The sequence below is a fragment of the Mycetomoellerius zeteki genome, unplaced genomic scaffold (genome assembly GCF_001594055.1).
Source record: "Mycetomoellerius zeteki isolate Tzet28-1 unplaced genomic scaffold, Tzet1.0 scaffold159, whole genome shotgun sequence".
NCBI classification, from domain to species: Eukaryota; Metazoa; Arthropoda; class Insecta; order Hymenoptera; family Formicidae; genus Mycetomoellerius; species Mycetomoellerius zeteki.
In genome coordinates this window covers 481,804-509,585 of record NW_017256542.1, presented here as the reverse complement: position 1 = coordinate 509,585, position 27,782 = coordinate 481,804, and the positions used below count along the sequence as shown (strand labels likewise).

At 43.7% G+C, this 27,782-nt stretch overlaps 1 protein-coding gene across 1 annotated transcript in view; it reads right to left on the bottom strand.

Annotated features, from left to right (window-relative positions):
• The window catches only part of Delta (neurogenic locus protein delta), a 41,702-nt gene extending 15,137 nt beyond the window's left edge, over nucleotides 1-26,565 (bottom strand). The window contains exons 1-4 of the mRNA XM_018445485.1: nucleotides 25,703-26,565; nucleotides 20,031-20,333; nucleotides 8,365-8,428; nucleotides 63-314 (exon numbers count right to left, since the gene is read on the bottom strand). Coding sequence (XP_018300987.1) covers nucleotides 63-314; nucleotides 8,365-8,428; nucleotides 20,031-20,333; nucleotides 25,703-25,762 — 679 coding nt within the window. The 5' untranslated portion in view covers nucleotides 25,763-26,565. The remainder of the gene's footprint in view (nucleotides 1-62; nucleotides 315-8,364; nucleotides 8,429-20,030; nucleotides 20,334-25,702) is intronic.
• Between the last annotated feature and the right edge of the window lie 1,217 nt (nucleotides 26,566-27,782).

The window sequence follows — 27,782 nt, the reverse complement described above, 5'->3', positions numbered from 1 at the left end:
GGCCAGGGTGTCGCGCTACCGTTAAAATACGGTGCGGTTATGCCAGTAAACAGTGTACTTACGGGTATTGCAATAGTCGCCCTTCCAACCAGTGAGGCAGACGCGCTCGCCGCTTGGGCTGCAACTATAGTGGCCGAAGTTGTCATCTCTCGGCCGGCATAGGTCCTCGCAACCCTTGCCGTAATAGTGCGGCGCGCAAGTCACCCTATATTCATACTCTATTCGCGAGTGTGCACTCGCGAAGTCGTCCACGGTCCAATCCGGATCAACGTCCAGCCACTTCTGGGTGGTCAACCGCATGATCAATACTTTCTCTGGAAAATCAAAAGAACATGTTCCGTTTGAGTGACTTCGACGTCCAACTACTCAAACCTTCTTTATATATAATCTTATATCGTATCTTAAGCTACTAGTAAGACATCGTATATATTTTTTTATATTAATTTAGACGCATGTATCGCTGTTGTTATCATACTCTCGAGTATCATCGAAGAACTCACTTAAAAATTGATAATTGAACCACTCTTTTTCAACACTGGCTCAATTGTCACTCTTTGTCACTCTTGAGAAATAAGAATTAGGTTTCACTTCAAAGATTTTATAGAGTAGATATATCGAATACACTAACAGAAATCAATGTTAATCACCAAATTAACGGTGCGTTTGCAACAATGAAACGCAATGTGATGGTAATTAGTCGAGGCAACCAGCACTGGGGCAGAGCGACGAGGTGCACCGCTGCACCCAATGATGCGATCGAAGTGCATCGGCCTCCGGGAGAGAGAAGTAAAGAGAAAGAGAGAGAGAGTGAGAGAGGGGAGGGGGCAGACCGGACGTTCGTCCGCTATTGCTACTCTGTCGGCGGCACGCATCCGGCACAAAGAGAGTAAGTGAGTATACCACGTTGCGGCTCTGGGAAAGAGGCGTCCTTCCTCTCTCTTTCTTTCTTTCCTTGTCTTTTATTCTCTTCTCTCGTCTCTCTCTCACTTCATTCTCGTCTTCGCCTCTGGTTCGTCCTCTCGTCCGGTGTCTCTACTCACTTTCATGTAAACGAACGGATGAGCGAACGAACGAGTGGAGGCTACAACCTTCCTTACACCAGGGCGCATTATCGTAATAGCCCCGACAGATTAGGATCCGGGGCTACGATCAGGTGCCCTACCGAAAAACCTGCATCTCACGGCACCGGTTTTCGGTGCACACGCGTATTCGTGCGCCTCGCAGTCGAACCGGTAGCGTATCGGGCCCACCGATTCCACTGCGGTCTATCGCATGTAGTAAGATCAGTAGCGTAGCCGTCAAGAGACAAGATCGAATCTCAATAGTTTGAAAGTATCGTTCGAAAATCATCACTAACAGATTAAGTGAGTATGACACGATAACTTGAGTAATGACAGTTCAAAAACTCGTAAGTTTTTCGCAATTTATGTTTCCATTATCATAGAAAAGAATTACGATCGATGTTTTCCAAAATTATTATTCTAATTTAAACATGATTAGAAACATTATTAGTAAAACTATTTCAAACACAAAAACTGCTCTGATTTTTAATGTTGTTTATTAATAAAATAATTTAACTATTAGCGAAACAATTCTTGATATTAACCGCGGAATTGAAGATCCTCGCTTATCAATATAATTATGTGTGGACCGAGAAAATTTTGTAATTCGAAGATACTCAATTGATATTGTTATCACTTAATAATACGATTTGCTGACAATGAAAAGGACCCTTCGATTACACGCCACTGTGTCTTTTTCTTTCTCTGTTCACTACACGCATCGAAGAGAAAGAACGCAAGAACGAAGAAACGAATGAGCGGGGAAAAGAAAGAGCGAGGAGGAAACAAAAGGACGAAGGTTTTTCGCCGATGGCGTGCCCGAGGATACTTAAGGAGGGAGTCAGATCAGCCTCTCTTCCCAGAAGGGAAGTGGCTGTCGGCGAAACGGGAGTCGAGAATGAGAGTGAGAGAGTGAGAGAGTGAGAGAGAGAGAGAGAGAGAGAGAGAGAGAGAGAGAGAGGGAGAGAGAGGGGCAGTTTACTGGGCTATCTTCCCAGGTGATGCTGTTACGAGTTCCGAAAACGCCGATCTTCGCACGCTACACCGTTTCACGTTCGATCCCTAGAGAGCTACTATAAATGCGCGGAGCAAAACATACTCGAAGATGAATCGATTTATAAATCTTTGCAAAGACATAGATTTCTAAAGAAACAAATCATTGGTATAATTAATCAGCAACAATGCAATATTCCAAATAACGTTACATTGACGTTTCCGCATTTGACATTTAAATATTCAAGTGAAATAATAATCATCTTTGTCAGCAGCATCTTCGTTAAACAGTAGGTATACACATATTTAGAAGGTATCTTTTTATATAAAAATTCTAGCAAAAGTCAGACTTTCAAGACACAAATATGTAAGATACACGCGCATGGGAAGTTGACGTTCCAACACGTAGTCAACGTTCGCAAAGACGCGCGGAAAAAATTAATCCACGTTTACATTCGCTGGAAAGTGATTACGTTGCGCGCTACCAGCCGTGTATCGGCAAAGTTACAACTTCCTGCTGCTGTTTCTCCCGGACAACATTAGGATGTACGTTTGCCATACCATGAGAGATCGCCGCCGATCGTTTCTACTTGACCACGGTCCGCGCACGTATACACCCGGTAAACACCCGGCGTGCTCGAGGCCAGACCGATTCAAGGTATTCATTAACGACGCGCAGCGCCGGCGCGTAGCCGACATTTTCTATTGTTCATTCAGAAACGAGCGGCTGCCGAACAAGTATCGCCCCGAGAGAAAGAAGGAGAAAGAGCTGGCACGTAGCCAGCGGCGCTTTGCCTCCGCTGCGCTGTTTCTGCGTGAAAAAACGAGAGAGACGCGCCGATTATTTAGCGAAATAGATCGTAAAACCCGAACGCGGCGGATTAACTTCCGAAACGCCGCCGGCTCCGCCCCCACTGAAGATTTAGCAGGTAGAGAGCCTATCGATCGCACAGAGTTTTGACGACCATGACCCAATATTGAGCCAATCATTTTTCTAAGTATTCTAATAAATCATTGCGCGATCTCAGGTATACATAACGCAATAAAATTAATTTTAATTCATCACGCTTTTAAAAATCCGCGAAGATTAATCTAAATTGAATTCCACTTGAAGATTAATCTTTTTCCATAAGATTTTAAGAAAGTAGACTTATATTATTTTTCATTGACTTTCTCAATCGCGAGGCAAGACGCCGTAGCCTGATCTTTTTTTCTCTCTTTCGTTGCGCACTCCAGTTGACACGTGGAGTGCGCAGGGAAGGCGGCCAATTATCGCCGTCGTTATTATCATGAAAGAAGGCAGGTGCGCTCTCTCAAGTGCATCGGGTGATGTGCAGAGAGCGAGTCGCGGCGTACAACGGTGTTCTGTTTGTAAGAAGAAGAGAGGTAGGAGAGAAAAAGAGAGAGGGAGAGAGAGAGAGAGAGAGAAAGAGAGAGAAAGAGAGCGCACGAGACTGGCCAGGAAAAAGCGGTTGACAATCGACGGTGACGTAAGTCACGTGTGGAACCACGACCACTACTGGAGTTCCTTTCGCTCGTATGTGTATATGTGCATGCGTACGCATCGCGAAGAACTAACGCGCTATATCAATTAGGAATGAATAGGATACTCTCAAGTAGGATGTCAGTCTACCCAATATGTCCTGGACACATTCAACGGAAACAAATGTGACATTATACATGTAAGAGACAATTTACCTGTACAAATTGCAATTTTTTCGATAAATTCAGAATTATAATTCTTAAGAGAAATTTCGTGATGAAGATTAGTGTCTTATTATAGAGATTTTTCTAACATCGAAAATTAATATTTCAGCAATTTAATTATTTGCCTTACAAAAAGATAAAATAAAATTTCTCACAATCAGTCAATCTTAAGCAAACTGGTAAACTTGACTCAAGTCTCGAAACGAAAACCTCTCAGAAATGAAAATATAATATTTTGAAATGTTATAGTCGATTTAAATTTTTTCCTTCAATTACATGATTTTGCACAAAGATATACATCGGCGGTTCCGGAACGTCCACATAGTACCTAGTTAACGAACCGACGGTGATATTACGAGCAGGAACGTATCTACCGTTTCCTTAAATGCGTGTGTTAAAGAAGCGTTTAACAGTACCACAGTTGGATATATATCGCGATCTCCATTTAATTCTTTACGCGCGTTATCCCATAACGCTTCATAATAGTGCTGTCAGTTCACCGCGGACAAACGGACAAACGAATGGCGAGAGAGAGAGAGAGAGAGAGAGAGAGAGAGAATCTTTCTTTCTTCTTCTCTTCCCCGCTGGCGCTACGGCGGATGAATGAAGGAAAGGAAGAGTAGTAATCCGATCGGCCTTTACCAAAACGAGCAACGACCGAGCACACGAAGCAGGCGGATGTCGGTGAACGTCGTCATTAGCGACAAAGGAAACTGGTTCGCGTACAATAATGCCACTTCATGTGCACGCTCGACACATGAGGGAACGATCGATCAGCTCGTCGAGCGCTCTCATCGACACGTGTAATCGTTCGTACGCGGCACCACCTTGCCCCGCTGAGATTTATAAATAACGTCGCATCGGCGAGAATAAAATTAGATCGGAATAAAAAAAAAGGAGACTTTAAGACCATCCGATATTTATTTAAAGTCTCTTATTTTTAGTTGGAACATTTGCGCGTATACATCGCGCGTATGAATGGTTCATTTTTATTGATGCTACGTGCAAGAAATATACCGTTCGAAAGGTAATTCACCAAGAGAACGAGCAATTCGATACCGAGCCTGTAATACGAGAAATTAGCTGTGTAACAGGATTAAGAACGCGGATCTTGTCTCTTCTCGCGGATCTTGGCTGTCTCGCGTCTATGACCGTCCTTGAGAAACGTCGCGGCGATAATTAGCGGCGGCGAGTGGGATTCCCACGAAATTTTCGTAACACGCGACGCGGAGCGAACGCAACTCCGAACGCAGGTGCAGCGGCGCGACGCGTGCATCGCCGCGGTCGCGGCCGCGGCGTGGCATATATATGCAACGTAACGCAACGCGGATAATGGGTATACGTGTATGCGTGATGGGTGGCTAAAAGGAGGAAGAGGGACGCCCGAAAGGGAAGGAGGCGAGAACGCTAGAAGCGGGGGCGGCGCGGCGGTTAGGAGAGGAGGCGGTGGTGGTGGTGGTGTTCGCCTGAGAAAGGAAGCAGCATCCGAGCAACGCGGCAATAAAGGGCTCGTTTCGCCGGTGCGTTGTGGGTATTATATTGTGCCCGGAGCAGCAGCACGGTAGACGGAGCACAATGTAAGCGGTGTATATGCGATAAAGGCCCCGGGCTAGGTGTATATCCGGGACACGATGTTTGGAGACCCATCATGGATATTAGTGTAGACACTATCGTAGTATATTAACCTTTTAGGATACAAATTAGTCTCAGACACGTCAACGAGAAATTATTTCTATTTTCTTTTACTGAAATTTAATGTTATCAGGACAAAAATTCTAACGGAATAATTTATGTACAGATACTTCTTGCTTTATATTAATAAACAATATTTATGTTAATTTAAAGAATTTTATTAAGATTTCGAAAATATAATTTACCGATCGTAAACCATTTTTTCTTATGCTGTAGTCTAATGACTAATATAATTCATTGTCAGTATTCGACGCGAAACGACAAATGTGCGAGGAAATGACGAATAACTGAGACAACAGATCTCCATACGTCGATGACTTTATAAAACATCCGCGCGCTAAGAAAAGAATCGCAGATCCCGAGAAGCAGACGCGTATAAGGTAAGCGGTATGTTGACGATAAAATCCAGAGACTGACGAAGATTCTTGCCCCGCCTGGAACGCAAACGTTGTGTCAAACAGAGAAAAAAAGCTCAAAATATAAGTAATTACCGTATAAAATGAAGCCGTTTGGATGATGCAATGCAGAAGAGGTACAATTAGTTTTTTAAATACTTTTTAAACTAGACGTATCGTTAAATTTTCAATTATTTTAACGGACAAATCATGTGTGAACAATTATGAGGAACAAGTTTAACTCACCCAGATATACGGAACGGCGCAAGAATCTGGTCTCCGTGTCAACAGTCAATGAGTTTCATTAGCGGCACATGAGAAGATGAGAACACACGCACGGTAATCTCGGTTCATTAGATTCCTTGAAACGAGATTCCCCACGTAACTTCCGAACCAGTTTTGTACTCTTACGAACTTTGCATTTGCAAACTCGTTGGCGCGTTTCGAGCAACTGCTTCGTCGTCGAGAGAAAGCATTTGAGAGAAAAAGGGATGGCTAGATAAATAAACGCAAGATCGAATGAAGTACGCGCCGCGTGGCGCCGAAACAGTTAAATTCGGTTTAATTGGCCGAAGCCGCGTCGGCGACGCGACAACGACAGAGGCGGCATAGGTGATACGAAGAGTGACGGTGTATGCGTGTACGTGCGACACGCATGAGGGCGCGCGGCCGCCGCGTATACATGCAGCTTCCGCTCTCTCCCGTCGGCCGATTCTAATTACCGGAGGGGCCCCACGGGACTTCTCGAGGAAGAAATTAAGCGGTCTCGCTCTTCTTACCCCGTTTTTAAAGCCGGTCTCGAGAGTGAATAAAGTGAAGCGGATGCGTGTGCTACCTGCGCGCGAGTGCGTACAGAAAACCGTACGCACTCCGAGTTTCGCCTGATGCGCGATTCTTACAAGTTGTATCCGCCTCTGGTAAAATTCTACATGTAATTATTACATCGAAAATTAGAATAAATGAAAAGCCGGAATAATATAATTTGGAATTTTGTTTTTCTTTCCCTCAAATCTCTCTCTCTCTCTCTCTCTCTCTCTCTCTCTCTCTCTCTCTCTCTCTTCACGTTGTTAGATATCAAAGGAGCAATTGTAACCCAATCCCATGCGTTAAATAACATTTTGGTATTTTGAACCTTCATGTGTATCACAATATAAATCGATCTATTTCTATATGATTAGTTTCAAAGTAAACAACGTCCACTTATTAACGCGCACTTAGTAAATAATAAACTAAATTTGAATTAAATTTAATACATTTTCTTAAAAAAAAAAATTAAATTGTTTAACTCCATTGTGCTAGTTAAATTGATCAAATTGGGTACCTTATGAGTTTAACAGGGTAAAAAAGCATCCAAATGTAAAATTTAAGAACAATTGATGGTAGGTCTAAGCTAGGCTGGTTGGATGCGCCCGTATATACTCGGTTACTCAAGTTACTTCCACCGCGATGGAAGATGAGTGTACTACGGTTACACAGGAAGGAAACACTAGTGCCGTCGCCGCCGCCGCACCGCCGCCACCCGGTATCCGCCGTCTCTCCTCTCCTTGCTCTCACTTTCCTCTCTCCTGCAACTCCTAGTCGACAACACAACGCTATGACATAACGGAGACGCGTTGTCGTAATAACGCGCGGTTACAAACGAGGAACGACCAACAGCAATAGAGACTGAATAGAACAATGAAAACGCGACGATTGTTCGCGGAACAACGGCCGATCTCGTCGACGTAAGATTTATTACCGAGGCACACAAACACATATTTATGATCCATCATGCAAAATTGGAAATAGTGATTATGATAAAAACGACAAAGAAACGAAGAAACTCAAAGAAATGAATTTTAATTGACGATGTGGAAGTATTCATAAACAACACACAATTTCTCTTTATATTTTTTTCATATGTGATGTTTGTATTTTGTAAAGTACAGTATTTATAAAACGGAGAATAATTACGACAATAACAATCAGAAACAATTAATAAAAAAATATAACAAATTGTATAAAATGTATTTCAAAATAAGTACATCGTAGCTATTTAACTCCAAAATAAGAAGAGCTTTATTTTGGAGTTAAATAGCTTTTATAAACTGAATGGGACAAACTTGACTATAGACACTATACCGTAAGACAATCAAGCTATCCTTTTCTCTCCCTCCGGTTCTTAGCTTGAGGAAACTTTAAAGGGATGAGAATATCAAGAGACAGTTGACGAAGGAGGAAGAAAACGAAGGAATCAACGTCTCTGGTAAGTGTCATGCTCAGAGACCGGAAGTTCCTTCTCGACTGGTACGTGCACGAGACATCGTGTCTCTCTTACGGGCCAGCTGGACCACACATGCCCTACAACCTTCTTGCCTCCTCTCATGCGGCTTTTATAGAAGCGCGCGCAACGTCTACAGAACTAATTTTACGATAATCCTTCATTCGGACTTTTTACAAGCGCGTGTGCGCAAGCACGCACTCGTGTTCAATATCATAGTACATGATTTTAAAAGAAAAAGAGGAACTGCACTCACCGGCCGATTGATGCGTGCTGTTGTCCGCATCGTGGTAAGCCTCCACTATCAACGAGAATGTACCCTGTAAATAGAAAAAGAAAGCTACGTCAGTCTTACGTGTTTCTTGATCAGAACAAAAGAATAATTAATAAATTAATAACCAACAATTATAATTAATAATCGGTTTGGAAAGTAAAAGGAGATTTTCGAGGAGAAATTTCCGACGAAATTAATAATTGCTCTTAATTCAGTCTTGTAATTAGATTTAATGCTGATAATTGAAAAGATATGTCATTCATATTTTTCGACCGTGACTCGTGCACACTTTCGAAATATAACGGTAACGCTAAAGGAAATATTTCCGTGGTGAAAGGGTTAATAACAAATTAAACGTTTTGCGGTATGCTGCGTCACGTGCACACCTGCCACGCGTTGCCACGCGTCCGCCCGCCGGCAGAACGACGAGCGTGCACATCAAGTACGAGCGAAGAGAAACGGTTACGCGTCACTGGTAAAGGGAGAGGGAGGGGACCTACAGGATGCGAGAGAGAGAGAGAGAGAGAGAGAGAGAGAGAGAGAACAGGAAGAGGGACAACACGCGCGAAAATCACCCCCTTTCGAGTTATCGTCTAGGCACGAGGGGAATTGCAACCCCATGGGGGTCAACTTCCATAACCACATGATGTACCTACCGTCAAGATACACGTGCGCGCGTGCTAAGTGTGCCGACACGTGGAAACTACGATTACGCTAAGTAAATCATTACGAAATGTCAACAGACAATTTGCAAGTGCGTCACAATTGATTAACTAAATTTGCCGATTAATTTCGTATAATCTTCGATGATTTATTGGAAATTGTCTTTGTGCTATTGATAAACTTGTTTGAAATCGTAAATATTTATATATTGTACATACAACTTTTAACCGTCTGCTGGCAACATGAATTTTAACTCTTCCGTCAACAATAGGAATCTTCAAGAAAGAGAAGAAATTGAAAAAATTCTGGAATACTTGTCGAAGCTTTAACGACGAGTTTTTATCGTCATCAAATCGCACAATTGTATTTTACTTATTTTTTACAGGTTTAAATTTATCTACAAAAATTCATAATCAAAAGATCGATGGTGCCTTCAAAGATCCCGATTGAGAGTTAATTAACAAAATAAAATTTGTTCAATTAGGGTAGAGCGCGGAGCTATTCAGTCATTTTCAACCTTAAAGTAATTTACAAACAAAATCTTTTTGCATTAACGTATTCATAATCTCATACAATCACGATTAGTTCTAGAGAGCACAAATATAAATGTATACGCTGCTCAGAAACATAAACTATATCTCTCGTGAGAAATGGACGAAACAGTCCCGCTCTATCCCATATAATTCTAAAGATATAGGTCAAAAAGAAATCTGTTTCAAAAGGGTCGAGAAGTCCCCAGATGAGACAGGAAACGGGGATACCCGCTGTACACAGGCTGTTTCGAGCGACGTAATTTAGGAGCTGAGAGATACCAGGTAGAGATACTCGGAATGACAGCTCGTAAATATCGTAATGATGTTCCACGTCGGCGAGAAACCACGAAGCATTACGATCACTTCGACAAGTCCCGACAAGAGACGGTGTTACCGTGTATAATATACCTTGCAGCATCGTACTCTACGCTACACGTCTCAGTAATGATAATACGTCGTTTAATTATTTAACGTCATACGAGCATGTACAGTAAACACAGAAAGAGAGCACCGCACGGCTCGTGGTATTACGACGCGACCTCGTTAGTTGTTGCAACGCGGAGAATAATAAATGTTTATATCCGCCGGCGTCGCCATTCCCGCCCGTGTTTCGCTCGAGTTCCCGTAAACAAGTCTTCCTCGGTAATCCCGTTGGCGAATGTCATCTCGCACATGGAAATTTATGCAAAAGCCGTATTACACGCTGCACTTCTCTCGAGCTTTCCTTTCCCGTTTGGAACTCTAATCTCAACGTATAAAACTAAAGCAGAGGAAAAAATAAAAAATAAAACAATAACATCATAATCCAAACGTTAAGATAAATTATATATAAATATTAAAGAGTATCATACTATATATATTCAAGATAATCAAACCAAAATTTAAATATATGTTCGTAATGTAATGAAATGAAAGAAATATTCATTCATATTTATAATCAATCGGCTTTTTCGAGTAATTATTTTAATTTTCTGCAAGAAAACATAATGTTTCTATATTATTTAACACAGTTGAATCTCTGCTATGTACACATATTTCCATCTAAAATTAACTTGACGATGTATGCACGTACATCGTACAGGTACGCGTTCGCCCTTCGCCGCGAAAGGGTTGAAGGACGCGGGAGCAATTTGTCTCTGCTAAAAGAAGCGAATGGAGAAAGAGAGAAGCGCAGGTTGTAGTGCACCTTTTACGGCGGGGTACCGAATGTGCGAGATGCGGTCTGAGACCGGTCCAAGGCCCTCGAACACGCGAGAAGGGTGAAAAAGGGACGAACACGACGGCAGGACATAGTAGGCGTAGACGGAAGCGAGATGAGAAACACAGGGCTAAACCGCCTTTTTCTCTCGCGGCAAGGACGCGTCTCTCAAAGTTTTAGACACGCGGGACGTGTACTTTACGAAAACAAGAGAAAAAAAGATAGTCCTTGCGGTAAGAGTAACAAATCAGAAGCAAAAGAGAGAAAGGAGAGAGAATAAATCGCCGAGAAGACAAATGCCACCGTGATCGTCAGCTAATTTATTACGGGGGATCGGAATGAAATCGGCGAGGAATCGCGTTCGAAAAAAGGCGCGGTTCTCCGCGGGAACAATGCGCCTTGGGTATACGTGTGCGTGTGCAAGTAGGTATGCGTGTAGCAGCAATCACCGACGACGAGAGCGCGGTTGCGGAAGGCGGAGGAGAAATCCACACAGGACGATAAAGACGATCGGGCGAAGATATACCCGAGAGGATGCAGGGAGGAGAGAGGAAACGCGCGAATCCTAGCCTGATTCTAAAGTCCTTGCGAACGCAAGGGATGACGAGGAGAGAGAAGAAGAATCGGAAGGTCCTCTCTCGGTGCCGACGGTGCCGACGGTGCGCACGATAGAGCGAGAGGCCGCGTGGCAGCCAAATACAAGAGAGGGAGAGGCGACAGGCGCGGCGTGGCCGCTACGAGCTACGATAAGAGCGAGAGAGAGCCGGCAGGCGCGGCGGGCAACGCGATAGAACGAGAAGGAGAGGAGAAGCGAGCTGTTCGCTCGCTCGGCAGTCGGTTCCCACGGCTGCGCAGCATACCTCCACCTTCTCTCGCCTCTCTTTTCCCTTCTTCACCGCCGTCAGCCCGAACCCCGCTTCGTCGTTCCTCTTCTCGGGCTCGCGTATGCTCCTCTTTCGATCTCTCTCACTCTCTTTCTCCTCGTTGTCGCTTCTCGCTTCGACTCGCGCGCAGACTGTCCTCTCTATCCAGCGATTCGCCTCCTCTTCTCGTCCGCTTTCCTTTCTCTCTTTCTCTGTCGACTCGCGTTTCTTCACGTACAACAGGACGTAGCTGCAATCTCGGAGCGCGGGCGCGTATATATACGCGCGTATTAATCATCGCGGAAGACGGTCGCGTAGAGGAAAGAGGAGAGAACGGTCTACATGTAAATGCACCGTCCTCGGCGGCTGGGTGTCGTCGCTCGTTATCCGCGGTTTCCTCTTCCTCCTTTCGACGCGAAGGCGCCCGCGAAAATTTCACCCACCGTCCTCGTAGCTGTCGCGGAAACGCGTTACCTAATCCCGAGAACGTCCGTCGCTATGCGCCGGGTGGCACGTTCAGGAATGAGAGAACGCGGTAAAAATAGACGAGTCACGGAAGGACACCGATAGGCAGTTGCGAGTCGCGATAGTCGCGATGCAGCCAATTTGTAAAATGATATCAAATACGAGAACGAGACTACAAGAGATATCGCAAGCGGAGTCGAAATCTCTTCAAAGTTGTATTCAGGAATTAAATAATAGTGTATATTACTTGTAAGCTGTATTTCGAAATTAGAGAAATTGGAGGCTATGCGAATATTTCAAAAAGTAACATGGAATAATTACTCGTAAGTAGAACCAACATGAATGGCTCCCGCTCTATTCCTTCCTCATTCGCCATAATGCGAACAAAAGTCACGCTTTCACGGGCCATCCTTAATGCGAAGCGATGCGGCCTGTTTTATTAATGCACGCTTCGATCGGGCCGGCCATTGAAGTTTTCAACTTTCGACTCTTATTGTAATCAATTACGAATTGTTGCACAGAAAAGTTTCATTATCAATATGAAAAAAACATCAAGATTCTTCTTTTAATAATGAAAGAAAAAACATGGCAACAACGTCTTTCGAGCTATTGTAAGAGCGATCATTATAATTATTATGTAATATAAAAATGTATTTTAAGAATTAAACCGGCAAAACGAAACTTGCAACGCATGATGGAGTCGATAATAACAGCCACAAAATCGTTCGTGTCGAGCGACAGTACATCGCCCAAGGGACGAGCAGTTAGTCAGTCAGTCAGTCAATAAGGTTCACCCACGCACGTGCATCAGCTGATGCGTACCTGCCCGATGACCACGTGACGAAGGACCAGAAGAAAAGGTGAGGTCAGATGCACACTTTTTGATGTCGTATTTTCGTTTTAAAGACGTTATAGAGGAAAAGTCAAAGGTTGCCGAAGGAACAATGACTGCGTAAGCAGCAACGTTCTGTAACAAGAGTTTCGATTGAATTTTAATGGACTCCCCGCAATCTTGCGAACAAAGATCTCGCGCTGCGACAGAAGAATCTTCCTGTCATTGCGAACTGATTCATTAATTTCTGAAATAATTAAATTTCTACCAACTAAAGTAAAAATTGTAGAGCAGCGCAGAAAACGTGTCCCTTGGGAAAGGAAATGAATTAAGAAGCGCTTCTGCGTAAACGACGCCTCTGAGCGACGTCGTAACAAGAATCTGTGAGATGAGACCGGAAGTGCATCGGAGAGGCGACGCACCGGCCGTTATACTCAATGCTTTTACACTCTTGCAGAGTAAATTCGAACCTGAACCGACTCGATTGCAGCGAAAGGGAACTTGCCGAGTGGTACCGTTACAAACGAACAACGTATTGCTTCTATCGCAATTCATGGGAAATTCGTTTTACTGTTACAAATCCTTTTTTTAATATTAATTTATATCGATTGAATATATTATTTGAAAATAAAAGTCACACAGTTTAGACCTACTAGATGAAATTTTATTTAAATAAACATTGTCAAAGAGTCACATTAACGAATACAAGCGTGGAAAATATACACATAAACAGAACGGATCCGACTTTCGCTACAACGTGTTCGTTTCGAGTGAAGGCTTCGAATCGAAATAAAACTCTATCGACGCGTAATGGGTCCTAAGTTCCGCAGTTCGTGACACGCACGCGAAAAGGAAGAGAGAAGGAGGAAGGAAGGAAGGAAGGAAGGAAGGTACCGCACGCAGACATAGAAATTAACCGCCGGTAGGGAGAGAGGTCGATCGCGTGCGAGTCTCGCAAGCTCGCACGCGCGACGTAACTAAAAATACGCATCGGCGGAGTTTCGGGAACCGAGCGTCTCCGTCGCCGTCGCCGTCGCGTCGTCTTGTCGTCTCCTTTTTTTTTCCATCGCGTCCACGTAATTCGTGCTAAACGTATCACATCGCGATACGCCGAATCATCTAGCCGCCACCCCCTGTACACGTAGCCATTCGTTTCGTTTGTTCATTCGACCTTTCGCCGCTCGTGCCTTCGTCTGGGACGCGAATCACGCAGCCTTTTCGGCCGTGGGACCCACGGTTCGTTCGCTTGCTAGCCGCCTTGGTTTCGGGCCCCACCTTTCCTCTCCCTTCCTCCTGCAGCGCGATTCCCATCACTTTCGCGGCCCCCTCGTCCCCTGCCTCTCGCTGTTCTTCCTCGAGCCTCGGTCTCGCAATCGCGTTCCACGAAAACGCATTTAAGAATATTTATAACGCTGCTCTATAATATCCCCCGTTATAATTTCGGTAATATTGTGTATTACGAAATAATGTATTTATGTAAATTACATTACGTGTTACAACAAGCTAATCTCCAGCGGACCGATAGATCCGTCCGTTACTCTTCTTCCTTGTAAAACTCCTTGTAATACTTAGCCAGACATTTAAATTGAATTTTGATTAAGGGCAGAAGCACAGAATCTTGCATAACGTACAATGCATAAAAAATAAACCAATCAAAGTCCTTCATTTCCTTCCTCTCCACGAAATGAAAGATTTTGATTGATTTTCTTATGCTTTGTGCATCATGCGTTATGCAAAGGTCTGTACTCCGGTTTTAAATCTGTCAATCTGTAAACGGGATTTCCTTTGTTCTATTCTCTTAATTAATGCCAGCGATACGAGACCAATGTCGGCAGCCAAGCATACTTCAATATTCCTCCAACGTCAATATCTACCTTACGATAATGCGTGATATTTATCGCGGAAGGAAGTTACAGTGATCGGCTAAAAATAGAATGGCACGACGGCGGAATTCCCAGGCGACCTAACGAAAGCGGGAAAAGAATGGAGCGAGCAAATGAGCGCGCGCGCGTGCGTGCTATTAGCGCGAGTGCGCGCGGAAAATCGCCCCGCGTGCGACGGTGCGCTCACTCGCTCGAGAAGCGTGCGCAACGATCGAGCACAGTAGCCGCACTGTCGCTAGTCGCGCCTCGTGCTGTTTTAATAAGGCGGCTCGTGTACACGAATGTAAAGCCAATTAAGGCGCGCGCATAAGAGACCGCGGCACGCACGCACGCACGCACGCAACGCACGCACGCATAAGAGATTGCAGCGTCTGCGAAGGTTACGATTACGTATCCAGACGACGCATGCCGCCGAATGACATACCATAGGCATTCCTCAAGGCGTCCATCGAGAAATAATTTACGGTAGAAGTGTTTAAATTTTAAAAAAATTTGCTTCTTTGACGAGAATGCCGATTCGCATTTAAAGAGATTTTTTTTTTCATTTCTGCAATAAATTTATTCGTAAAAAGAATTATATGAAGGTTACCTAATTTTAGACCAGTGAAATATTTATTTTTGATAAATCGCGAAGCTCTCTCTCACTCTCAGTTTTATCCATTTGTATTGCTAATAAACTTATCTGTTGTAATGATGAAAAAAATTGCTTTTTTGACAAGAACGTCGATTTGCATTTAACGAGTTTTTTTTTTAATTTTTATGTAATATATTAAATTTATCAATAAAAGGAATTATAGAATAATTTTAGGCCAGTGAAATGTTTATTTTTAACAAATCACAAAGCTCATTCTCAGTTTCATCGATTCGTAGATACTGCTAATGAACCTGTTGGTTGTAGCGATGGAAAGGACGTTAATTCGCGCATCTCGATCGCATACCGCACGGAAGTGATTTACGCGCATTGCACGTAACTGTTATTTATAGTGGCTATTTTATCGGTTCTCGTTCGTTCAATGCTCGCGCGTACAACTCAACCGAGTCGCGAGTCAATTTACTAATTGCAAACTCGGCCGTAATCAGTCGCGGGAACAACGAGTTAATTCACTTTTTCACCGTCCTTCGTTATATCGTATGGCGTAGAACGCGACGCGCAACAAACCGTTTATGCAACTCTTACTTGTCATGATACCATTAAATTAAAAAGAAAAACAAGAAGCAAGTAGTTAATATGTAAGAATATGTATGCATGTATGCATTAATCAAATCATTACTCGCTGATAGCTCGATTAGAGTTGAATATGGTATCTCTCATCGCTCCACCCATCAATTCTCTTTATGTAAAGCTGATCTCGCGATACGGGATTTAAAATATAGTTTAAACGGCTCTCGTGTTTGAAGCTACGAAAATAAATCGAGCACTCCAAATAGCGATTGCGGCTTACGTCGGTTTCGAGCTATTTCGCCGACACGCCAAGTCTGCGATATCCGGCACGAGCGGCGGCCAGAAATCGGTCAGGACCCGCCGAAAGTTCTCTGTGACCGTGTCTTCCGAGAATCCGAGACTGCTACCGACTTCGTTTGATGCTGCTACATCAAAGCAGGCCGAGTGGAGCATCGGCAACTGCTCTCGGGATAATTTCGACTTTCGACATCGGTGCATCGCGCGATAATCCTATCGGTCGTCGGGCTGCGGGTTCAACCGGTGGTGGTAAATGTCGAAGAACGCACGTGCCTGTACCATCCGGGTACAGACGGGAAAGAGAAAGAGAAAGTGTATTTATTTTGCCTTCGGCTCAAGTCCTGCCAAATAGACACAATTGACAGATTCACGATGTTTTTATATTGTAAATATATAATATTTTGGAATTAAAGTGAATGTGTTTTTAAAAAATGTAAATTTGTCATGATATTATCTTTTGGAAATAAAGAGAAAAACAATAATTAAAAAAAAATAAAGAAATATAAATTGAAAAAGCAAAGAGTGTAAATAAGAGGAAAAGATGGAGACCAAGAAAAACAGTCGATGCGAGAGAGAGAGAGAGAGAAAGAGAGAAGGGCTCGTTAGAGGCATGAGGGGCGCCATATGGGTTAGTAAATTTAACTCTGCTCACGAGAAAGCTACGGAGAGCGAGAGAAGAGAGCAAGAGAGAGAAAGAGCGAAGACAGAGTACGTGGGAAGTATGCAGAGGCGCAAAAGGCCCCGGCCATCTGCTGTCGGCACGGCGGCGGCGCGGGCGGCCCTGCAGAGCGGCGATCTCATAGTCAGAACTATAGTCAGAGAAATGCGCGAGCACCGATATGAGACGATTGACGTGCACCCAAAGATGCTGTACATTGACGTGTAATACGTCAGTGACCTAAATGCACATCAATCTGTTTATGGAAACGTGAAGAAAATTTATGGAATAAATTAAAAATACGTGCTACTTATAAATTATAAGTATGAACTTACACAATAGTTATGAGATTGTTTGAAGCCTTGTGAATTAAATAAATATTTCATGAATTATATAAATCTCATTATATCACACACACCTTGAAAATCTTTACATATTTCGTCATATAACGAATAAAATCATGTAACAACGAACGTCCTTCCTCGATTATAATTGATAACACCGATTTTTTATACTTCTTTCTGGGTATATAAAATGTAGAATAAATTACAAATATCTTTAAACTTTGATATCGAAATTTGCTGTTTAATTCAATTTTTATCGATTATCTATGCACTTCTATTCGCATTTAAATTTCGGCGTCCGTGACAGCCAAAACATCGTCTGCAACAGCAAGCAGCATCAACAACAGCAGGAGGGAAAGACAAGTGCCACTCTCCCCCTTGTTGTTCGCTTTTTTCTCCGTTTCTCTGCGGCATCTGCCAACTTTTTTCCCTCCCTCCCTCTCCATCTATCTATCTATCTCGTGCCCTCGCTATCTCGCTCTTTCATTTCGTTGCACCGACGCGACGGCTGCGTGCGCATGCACGCGTGCAAGCGACGTCGGCAGCACGCGTCGTACGTGCCACGCAAACGCAACCCCTATACACGCGCTCACTGTGTTTTTCTTTCTTTCTCTCTCATTCCTTTAACACAATCAACCTGTCCGTACGCCGCAGCGATCTCGTTGCAATGTGCGCGCGAAAGTAGGAAGGGAAAAAGCAGATGCGAGAGAGTGCGTCCGATCCTGCACGTTCGCATCGGCCGAGGCGTGTTTGCGCGCACACGAAAGAATTAAAGAATGGATGGAGAAAAAGCACGTTTTCCCCCTTTTCGTTAATTGCGCGCGTCAAGCGAGGCAGAAATCAAAGTCGTTGAGAACGAGAACAACCGTCTCTATACCGACCTGTTGCAAATGCAACGCGACCGCCGACGCGTGCAACGTCTCCCTCAACTACACGAGGCACGCACTTCCCATACATATCGCGCGCGCATCAAAATTATTTACATCGCTATGATGAACAGCCGATTCGAGTTGTAAACACCGCACGCAAACGTATTTTAAATCCACTCACATATTTTTAAATTCATATCGTCACATCTACGAGATGATGGTGTTTCTATCATTTTTAATGGAATATCCAGACTTTCGAGACAAAATGTCATAACGGTATCGTGTCTCTAATATTATAATCTCGATATGTATGCACTCTTAAATCTATAGTGTCAAATTTAACCTAACGTGAGTCGCCACTGCTCCTACTCAATCGTATCGTTATTTTATAACAATACGTTATAAAATAACGGTTAAACAATGGTTATATTTGAAACTATATAGTGTCAAGTTGACACGATATATTTAATTATGTCATATTTAATTATCGTTTTGGTAAAAAATGACGATATATTTAGTAGGAGCAGTGGCGACTTACGTTAGGTTAACACTATAGATTTAACTGTGTGACATGACCTTCGGAAGTTTACAAAATGAACAGGTTTTCAGTCTCGCATGCGAAACTTATTGCGAACGACTTCCGTACGAACTGGTCGATTATGCGAGACGAGAACAGGACTGAATAATTGTGTGCTTTCCGTGCGAGATAGTATCGCGACGTATTACAAAGGGCGGTGACTTCGACTTTGTCCACGCGTTAACTCAAGATCTCTCGCGAATATAATTTCCTCGCGATTCCCGCACGCGAATTCCGCGTGTTTCTTATCTTGTTCCGGTGTTTACTGGAAATGAGTTAGATAATGCACTTGTTCGATTAGCATCCGTGACTGGTTAAATGGATGGATAAAAACATTGTTCTTTTCCACGCATTCGAGTTTTCGCACTGCATCGTTTTCACATCTTCACGGTCTAATTTCGGTACCCGGTTAAAAATTTTCCTATTTATTACATTAGAAACGTGCGTATCAATTACAAAACAACAAGCGGCGTCTGTTTTATATAATAAATCGTTACGAAATTATTTATACTTGCTAAAATAAAAAGTTTGCATTACTAATGATTGAAAGAAATCTCTGAAGTTGTCCTTTAATTATATAACGCATCAGAGATATTTAGCGAGTGTGGACATTTGCAGAAAAATGTGGTGTATGATGTTGCGCAAGCGATACATGTAGTTTTCATTCTTTTTGTAACTGCATGTTTTATAAGTTATACATTGCCGCCGGTACGACGTTATATAGGACATACTGTACTTGTTATCTATCACCACACGGTTGTCAACATTTCTTACTTCCCACATCGAAACGTTTATGCTAATCGAAGGCTCCGGCAAAAAATCTCCAGCGCGTGCACGACTCTCGTAAATCATCGTACATCAACGTGCATCGTCTCTCATGAGAGTTTAATAATTCAATAATGATATTGAATGCTGGATATATCCTATGCGAATAGGATGCTCGATGTTACTGTTAGATATGCAAGTTGTTTTGCCACAACTTATATATATCATCCATAGAAAGTTTAATAGACTTCCGAATCAAAAATGTACTGGGTTATCAAAATAATTTTTTGTTATCCTCTTAAGCTCTTTTTCAAGCATTAAACATCCTTTTAAATTAATATCCTTCCATTGATAACCAATATATATATATATATATATATACATATGTATATATAATCTTATTCGATTATAACGAAAGCTTTATTTACCAAAACATTCGAAGTAATTCTAAAACAAATAAACACGCTATGGAACGTAAGTAATAAATAAACATAAAATCTAGTATCGAGAATCTAGAATTTAAAACGTGAAGGACTCACCGGCCATGTGAACTCGAACGGGAACCTGATGGGGTTGGTGAAGCTCGGCAAAGCGACGTTCGTGCTGAGATTAATTCTGTTCTCGCCGAGAATGGGCGTTACAACGTCGCCATACGTGCATGGCGATGTCGTGTCGATCTTTACCTGGTACTGCTTCAGGCATACCCGAAATCTCGTCTTACAGACTCCCGAGCACTCGCCTGTCTTGGACGCGCTGCCGGAACAGCATTTGCCCAGATTGTCCTTGCCGAACTCGTTCACGAAGGACTTTAGCCTCAGCTCAAACACCCCAGAAGCGTTCACCTGTAAAACACGTGCGTTTTTACTTCTTCAACGGGACACACGCAAATCAGTGCTCTTTATGTTCAGCTTGTCGATACACGAAATTTTGCAAAGCCAAACTAGAACTACGAATATTAAAGACCGAAATTAATATTAAAAGTGTTTAAAATTGTGAAATCATCAAACGTCGATTTTAAACAAAAATTTACGTTTTTATTTATGAATGATAAAAATTCTAAATAATTATGCATTGAAAATTGAGAATTATTATAATGGTTCACACAAAATATATGAATATAAAAAATAAAAAATTTGCAAACATTAAAATACATAGCCTATCAAATATTCGATAAATATAAATCGCGAATATTGGAAATCATGAAAATATTGTTCTTCGGGGGGGGGGGGGGGCGTTGAATATGACAGAGCACTCTGACAGTCTTTTTAATAGCTGTAACGCGTGCAAGCGTACAATGTTTTTAATAACGGTAGTTTTGGTCCACAGTTGGCGACGAATCATGAGACATACCAAAAAAAGAAGCTGGTATCAAACGAAGCTCTCTCTTTCTCTCCATCCACGAGACGGGAGATGTCTTGTGCCCCATGATGTGAAACGCCGCAGGAGCACGTGTGCGCTCACGTTTTTGCAAACGTGTGTCACGCACGTCTCCCAGGAAGAGAGAAGAGTTTCGATACAATAAAAACCACGCATTCTCTCTCTCTCTCTCTCTCTCTCTCTCTCTCTCTCTCTTTCTCTCTCTCTCGTTCGTTACACGAGACGTATCCCAAGAGATATACCGTTCATCGCCACGCTTCGCCATTATAATCGAATTATGAAAATACGCTACGATTTACCGCAGATTCGACAATTTTGGTTTTTGTCCGCGTCAAATAAAGTTGAGCTTAGTTTATTTAGTCGTCCCCCTTGCTCTGTCTTTAGAATGTTATCAATAAATTTTCAAGCGCAAAATGACCATTATTATATTCATAATCTTGAAATTTTTATGAAACATTGATAACAAAATATATATTTCAAACAAAAATATGTCTTCTTTATATTTATTTTAATTCAGATATTATTTTACCGAGTAAAAAAAAAGCTCAAAACGAAAATTTTTTTGCCACTTAACGAATTACCAGAGCGCTATTATTAAAGCCGACGGATATTTCTTTTTGAAACATGTGGATGCAAACCGTCTGCAAAAAGAGGCCGGCCGACCAAGCTCGTAAATGCATCAACGCTCTAGTTGGCTCGCGAAGCGCTGCTTAACGAAATTACTGAGTATAGAGACCCGGCTCGAAGTGCAAAGTGAAAAACGGCGAGTCGATTAGCGGGTTTTTCGGCGACGTAAAATTATTGCCGGTGATTAACCAGTGCACTCATCACGTTGTCGAGACGCGACTTTGCCTTACGATACGAACGTGAGATCAGCCTTTATATTTGCATCGTCATTATCCAATATAAAAATATACGTGTAATAAAGTAGTAAAGAAATAATTGCTGAAGAGAAAAAAAACATAGCCAAGGTTTAACGATTCCTTCGATACGTCAATATCGTCGTGATATGTCGAGTAAAGTGCCAACGTCAGATAGACATTTTTCCTACCCTGGTCGTCGCGACGCCAAGAACGCTGTTTGCAGACATGGTGATTGGTGTGTGTGTGTGTGTGTTATGTATACACGAGCGCGCACACAAATGCGCTTCTGAACGAAGCTTCCCACGAGATATTGTATAGCCGAGAGCGAACGGTAAGTTCTTTAGCGAGGTCCGAACGACGAGCTCGCGGCATTAGATTTCCTTTATCGAACTCCCACAGTCTCGTGCTCGCTTATTTCGCACGCATCGATTACATCATTAGCAACATCGTTATTTGTCATCGGGAAGTGGAGTAAGCGTTATAATCGTGAGCGCCAGGTAGTTTCCATCAGCTGACATCCAGACATATGGATAGTGGTCGTCAAATAAAAAAATCCTTTCGTATGTATATTTCATGTACGTTTGATATTGTACATAGTCGTGATCGACAAAGATCCCGTCACGTCAAGTTCAGAAAATAAGTTACTCTACACGATCTCGCGAGATAAAAATAAATGTTCGCGGACTGTACTGCGAAGAAACCGAACAACTCTCGCCGCATCAGTATTTAAAAAAAAAATGAAAGAATGAATAATGCATTTAAACATCGATACATACGATTTACCTCGCGTTCGAGACAAATGCGGCTACCTGATCCCTGGCTTTATTTACTTAAACACAAACGTCGTGTTCGATGTCAGACAAGCGCCCTTAGCGATAAGAACGAGCCTTTGTTGCCAATCACTATCGCGCATTGCGTTTGAAGCGGGACACTCGATGCAATTGCATGTACTCGTCGGGATCCGTCCCGTTAGTTCGCATCTCACGAAAGTAAATGATTAAAAACAAATAAGCGGTAAAGTGTACGCGTACACACACGCTCCCAGGGTGTACCTACGTATAACGCACTCACACATACCTCACGCACCTCGGCGCTGCCCTCACGATGAGGAATCTCATTTTTGGCGCGCTGGAAAGTTATTCTGGGAACGGAGAATGGCCGCCACGCGTATTTACGGATACACACGGCACCGACGATGCGTTTCGTCACACACAAAACGATTTTCGCCGCCCGGGCCACCCTTCAGACGTCTTTGAGGCGTGTCTCCTTGAGGAAGCAACGATCAGCAACACCCGATGCACACCTCGCCACCGTACCGGACAACAAAGGGCTCTACACTCGCCAACAATCGACAGGATTTTGTCAAAGATCTTCCACGAAGATCGAAAATAGGGTAAGCGATCGAGAGACGAGTCTAAGGCGGTTTGAGATCATCGCTAGTCGCAACATCGGCGAGAGAAGAGGAACAAATATAGAGGGAAAAGAGAGAGAAGTGGGGCTAGACACTTCTAAAAGAGTGCATCCAGATTTAGAGTTGGGTGCATCACCGAATACGCCGTTAGGGACTCCTTCAGATAGTAAGAGAGAACTTTTCGAATGGTGAAAGAAAATCGTAGAAAAGAGATTCTGAAAAAGAATACTGAGAGAATTGCGTGCAATATCAATAATAAATAATTACAGGATGATCAAATTAATAAATCTGTTAACGTAGCGTAGAAAAATATTAATAAATAAAAAAAGGAAAAGGATAGAAAATAATTTACTGTCAAGTATAAATACAACATAGTGAAATACGTATATCCTGTTGATTAAAAGTCCCAGAAAAATCGACGATTTTAAAAGGAAAGTCAATTTTGCGTATTTCGCTGCTATATATCAAAGCTGTAGACGACGCTAAGAGATAAGCACGAAGGTAGTTGAGTTCACGAACGCGAAGGATCGTAGCAGACAGAAAGAACGTACGAGGAATGGGGGGAAGGGGGAAGCCGGGGAGACATCTCTCCCAGGAAGAATTCCCTCGGAATCCGTGCGGAGAGAAGAAACCGAGAGAAGAAACGGGCCGTATAATACGCGAAATGCATCGCTCGTCGCATTCGGAATCGGTCGTTTAAGAGAGGCTATGTAATATAAAAAAAAACCTGAATTACTAAGTACTAAAGAAAGCAAGAAAAAAAGAAAGTCAGTTCTCAATTCCGCGACTGTCAAACGCGATAGAAACTTGACATGTACGAGAGACGCACGACCGCGATAATTTGTAACTAAATAAATCAAGAAATTTAACGTTTTATTTTCACGCGTAAAAAAGTCGAGAGTCGTGAGAAAAGCGTTTCTCGCGGTACCAGACTTGATTTATTCGTCCAATTCTTTTGTCTTGCGTATGTCGCGTTCGAATTAACCCGAATTGGTTCAATTTGTAACAACTTGGATTTATAATTAAGGACTGTATTTTTGAAAAATGTCATGTACGAAAATACTACAGTATACATTATATATATAATAGATTTTTCTCTATATACTGGGAGAAATGTTTTAATTAAACCAACAAAAGAATCTAACAATGGCATTTTGTGAGATTAAACAGAATTTCTGATTGTAATAACAGAAATTCTGTCTACTCATCAAAATGCTATTTTTGTCGAATCCTTTTATTGGTTTAATTAGAACATTTTTTTTTAGTGTAGTATTTCGTATGCGACTTTTTTCAAGAATAAAGCTACAGAAAGCAAGCCATCATTCACCCAGTTCGTCGAATAGAATTAGCTGATTAAAATTACATATTACAGAATAGAAATTTGACGAAATCAAGGCTCACAAAAGCTTTCTTCGTATCTTTTTTAATGTTAGATGCGGGATTACGTAGAGATTCATCGGGTAATTTTAATCGCGTTGCGTCGCTTAGAATCACAATTACGCAAGTACGCGACCCGAGCCTCGAACGTATTATGGATCGTTATGAAAGGCGAGCCGATTACATCGAGTCTATTCCAATCTTTCGCATCTTGCGGCGCCTTCCCTTTTCCCGTGTATATTAATAACAATGTCAATCTCTCTCTCTCTCTTTCTCTCTCTATGAGTTAAGATATAGCGTATACGTGTATACCTGCATACGAGGCGCTTAGTTCGGATGCCGAATATCGCCGAGCCAAACTCATTCATCGAATCACGATGGCCCAAGGTCGGTAATTCGACACACAAGTTGAAAAACTCCTCCCTAATATCTAGTAATTACAACAACACGTGACTATGTATCACGACTATTTTCGGAGTTTAACACATTCGTCTTAAACTAGCCGTCGATCAGTCTTCTTTCCGTTAAGTGATCGAAAAATTATATAGTTTTTAATATAATATACTATTGTTTTTAATTGAATAACACTTAAACCGAATAATCCCTTCATTTGTGTACAACTATATAATTTCGAGGAACGCGCGTATTTGTGTCATTTCTGGGAATCAGATGTTGACTGTAGTATGTGTGTGAATGTGTGTGTGTGTGTGTGTGTGTATCTCGTGTTTTACGGCAACCTTGGCACCCGGCAATAGTGGTAACGTTAATGTCCGTCAGATATATGGTTTCTCATTAGCGCTACTAGATTCGAGTTTCCTTATTACCGTGACAAAAACGGGGAATCGAACTAAAGAAATCTGTTTTCTATGACTGAACCAGTGTACACTTTTGGAAAGTGAGATAGATATATGTTCGTGATATTTAGCAAGAACGAGAGAGTTCTAGCGCAGTTTGGTGCAGGGACTGAGATTCTTTTTAGCTGAACTTGTTGCACAGTTCACATTTCCTCTTTTTCTCACCAACATGAAAAAAAAGACAGAAAAGAGAAATTGTGAAGAACGGATTTTAAGTTGAAGTGGTTAAACCCGCTTGAACATTGGCGAGTTAAAATGCTCGCCGACGGCGAGGTCGAGACACGGAAGAGAAAGAACTGTATATAATCGTAGGATATACAGGGACTTACCGCTCGAGGCGTCGGCAGGAGAACGACGGCGGCCGTCCACACGAGCATCGTGGTCCACATGTTGACGCGTCGCGTATCCCTCGGTGTTTACACGCCGCCGGCGCTTCCCGGGTGACGGCGGAAGCGCGGATGTGAGAGCGGCAATCCACGCGCGCTCTGCTCGGTGTCGTCGCGTCTTCCCGTCGGCGTTACCTGCGTCTCGCCGCGATACCGCGGGGCTGCTGCATAGCCACGAACCGCGTGTGCCGGGGTGCGCTCTCGATGAATGCGAGCCGTCGCCGGGCGAATCGACGCGGCGGACGAGCGAACGAACGAACGAACGAACGAACGAACGAACGAGCGAGCGAGCGAACGAACGGAACGAAGGTGCGCGCGAACGCCGAGTGGTACTCGCGCCGTGCGAAACCGCGGCTAAATTCAACTCGTTTACCACTGTGCACTCCGTACGCGGACGAATATCATTTATTTCGCCGGTATGTAGACGTACGAACGAGATTTTAATATCGCACGCGGAGCTTTTCACTTTTTACACACTTGCCGTTGACACACTTTATTCCAGTATATCCGTGGGACGACAGACGCTGAGAGAGGCTCGCCGGGTGGGAACGACGATTCGTCGCGTCCGCGTATCTAGGTGATATAACGAAGCCAAGGATAATATTTCTTTCTCTTTCACCGATGACCGTCGTGGATCTCTTCTCGCTTCTTTCTTTTTCATATACGAGTCACAATCAACCCGCTCGCGATCATACCTCCCAAAGCCAACGAGGGGAGCACTGACGGAACGACAAACTACAACGCTCTCGTCCTCGCCAATCGCCGCAACAACGACGAGTCACGCACTGATCGGCCGTAGTCGCGCCGCGAGGAATACTCCCTCCGGTAACGGAGAAGGGCGCCGAGAAGTAGGGCCGACGGGGGAGAAATGGAGAGGGGAGACAAGAGGGTCCGATGGTGGGGGCAATCGCCGTCGTGGTAGAGGTGGTGCCAAGGATACCCGCACGGCTCGTCCGTGTATACGTCACACGTGTGTGAGACGAGTCGAAGATGAACGAGAAAGTCAATGTGCCCGTCGCGCGGCGGAAGGGGCCCTCCTTCTCCTCCGTACCACCCGGATAGGGGAAGGGGGAGAAAAGGGCCGGACGGACGGGGTGGAATAAGAAACGGAGACTCTTCGCCCGCCGACGACGAGGGTGCCGGCGACGAGAAACCCCGATTTCGGGGGTTCGAACTCGTACCGAACTGGTACCGATCGTCGCGACCGGCGAAACGCGTATGGTCCTCGTCGGCGAATCGGCGACGCGAAAGTATCAAAGTTCAGGAGGGATGCATCGCGCTCCCTCAGACGCAAAGTCACGCCGCTGGTCACCACGGTGAATCGTTCCCTTTCCGTCCCCTGTCTTCGTCTCTTCGCTCCCCGAACGTTTCACTCCTCTCTGTCTTTTCCGTCCCCTGTCTTCGTCTCTTCGCTCCGCGAACGTTTCACTCCTCTCTGTCGCTATCCCTCTCTCCCTCTGCTCACCAAAGATGTACGTTCACCTCTTTTTGTTTTTTTCCTTCACCGTATATACGCGCCACTGACCGGCTGCACTAACGCCACACCGCGGCACTCTCGACAACCACCGATAACCGCAGAGGCAACTGTATCGGCGCGGTCTCAACGACAGATGGCGATCTCTCGTCCGCGCTGCTTCCCTCTCCTGAGAGAAAGAGAGATTTGTACATCCGTCCTCCTCTCACCCTCGTGAAACTACCTCCCTCGCTCAGCAGCGGGAACTACTACTCCCGCGCGACAATATATGTATATTATGCGTTTTCTTTGACACACGTGTGCGTGTGCGGGGTGAGCGACGAGTGGTCGCGCGCGCGCGCGTGCTCGTCACGGAGTACAGCCCTCGACTGGAGGTAGCAAGGCCGGGTGCACCCCTACTTATAATTGTGGTCCCGCCGGTTCCCCCCCGGCCCCAGCAAGCGGGAGGGGTTGTGCCCGCGACCGACCGAATCAGAGGGGTAATGGGTAGCGGCTGCGCCGGTGGCGCGATTCGGCGGGCTAGAGGGGCGCGAGGGGAGCGCGCGGCAG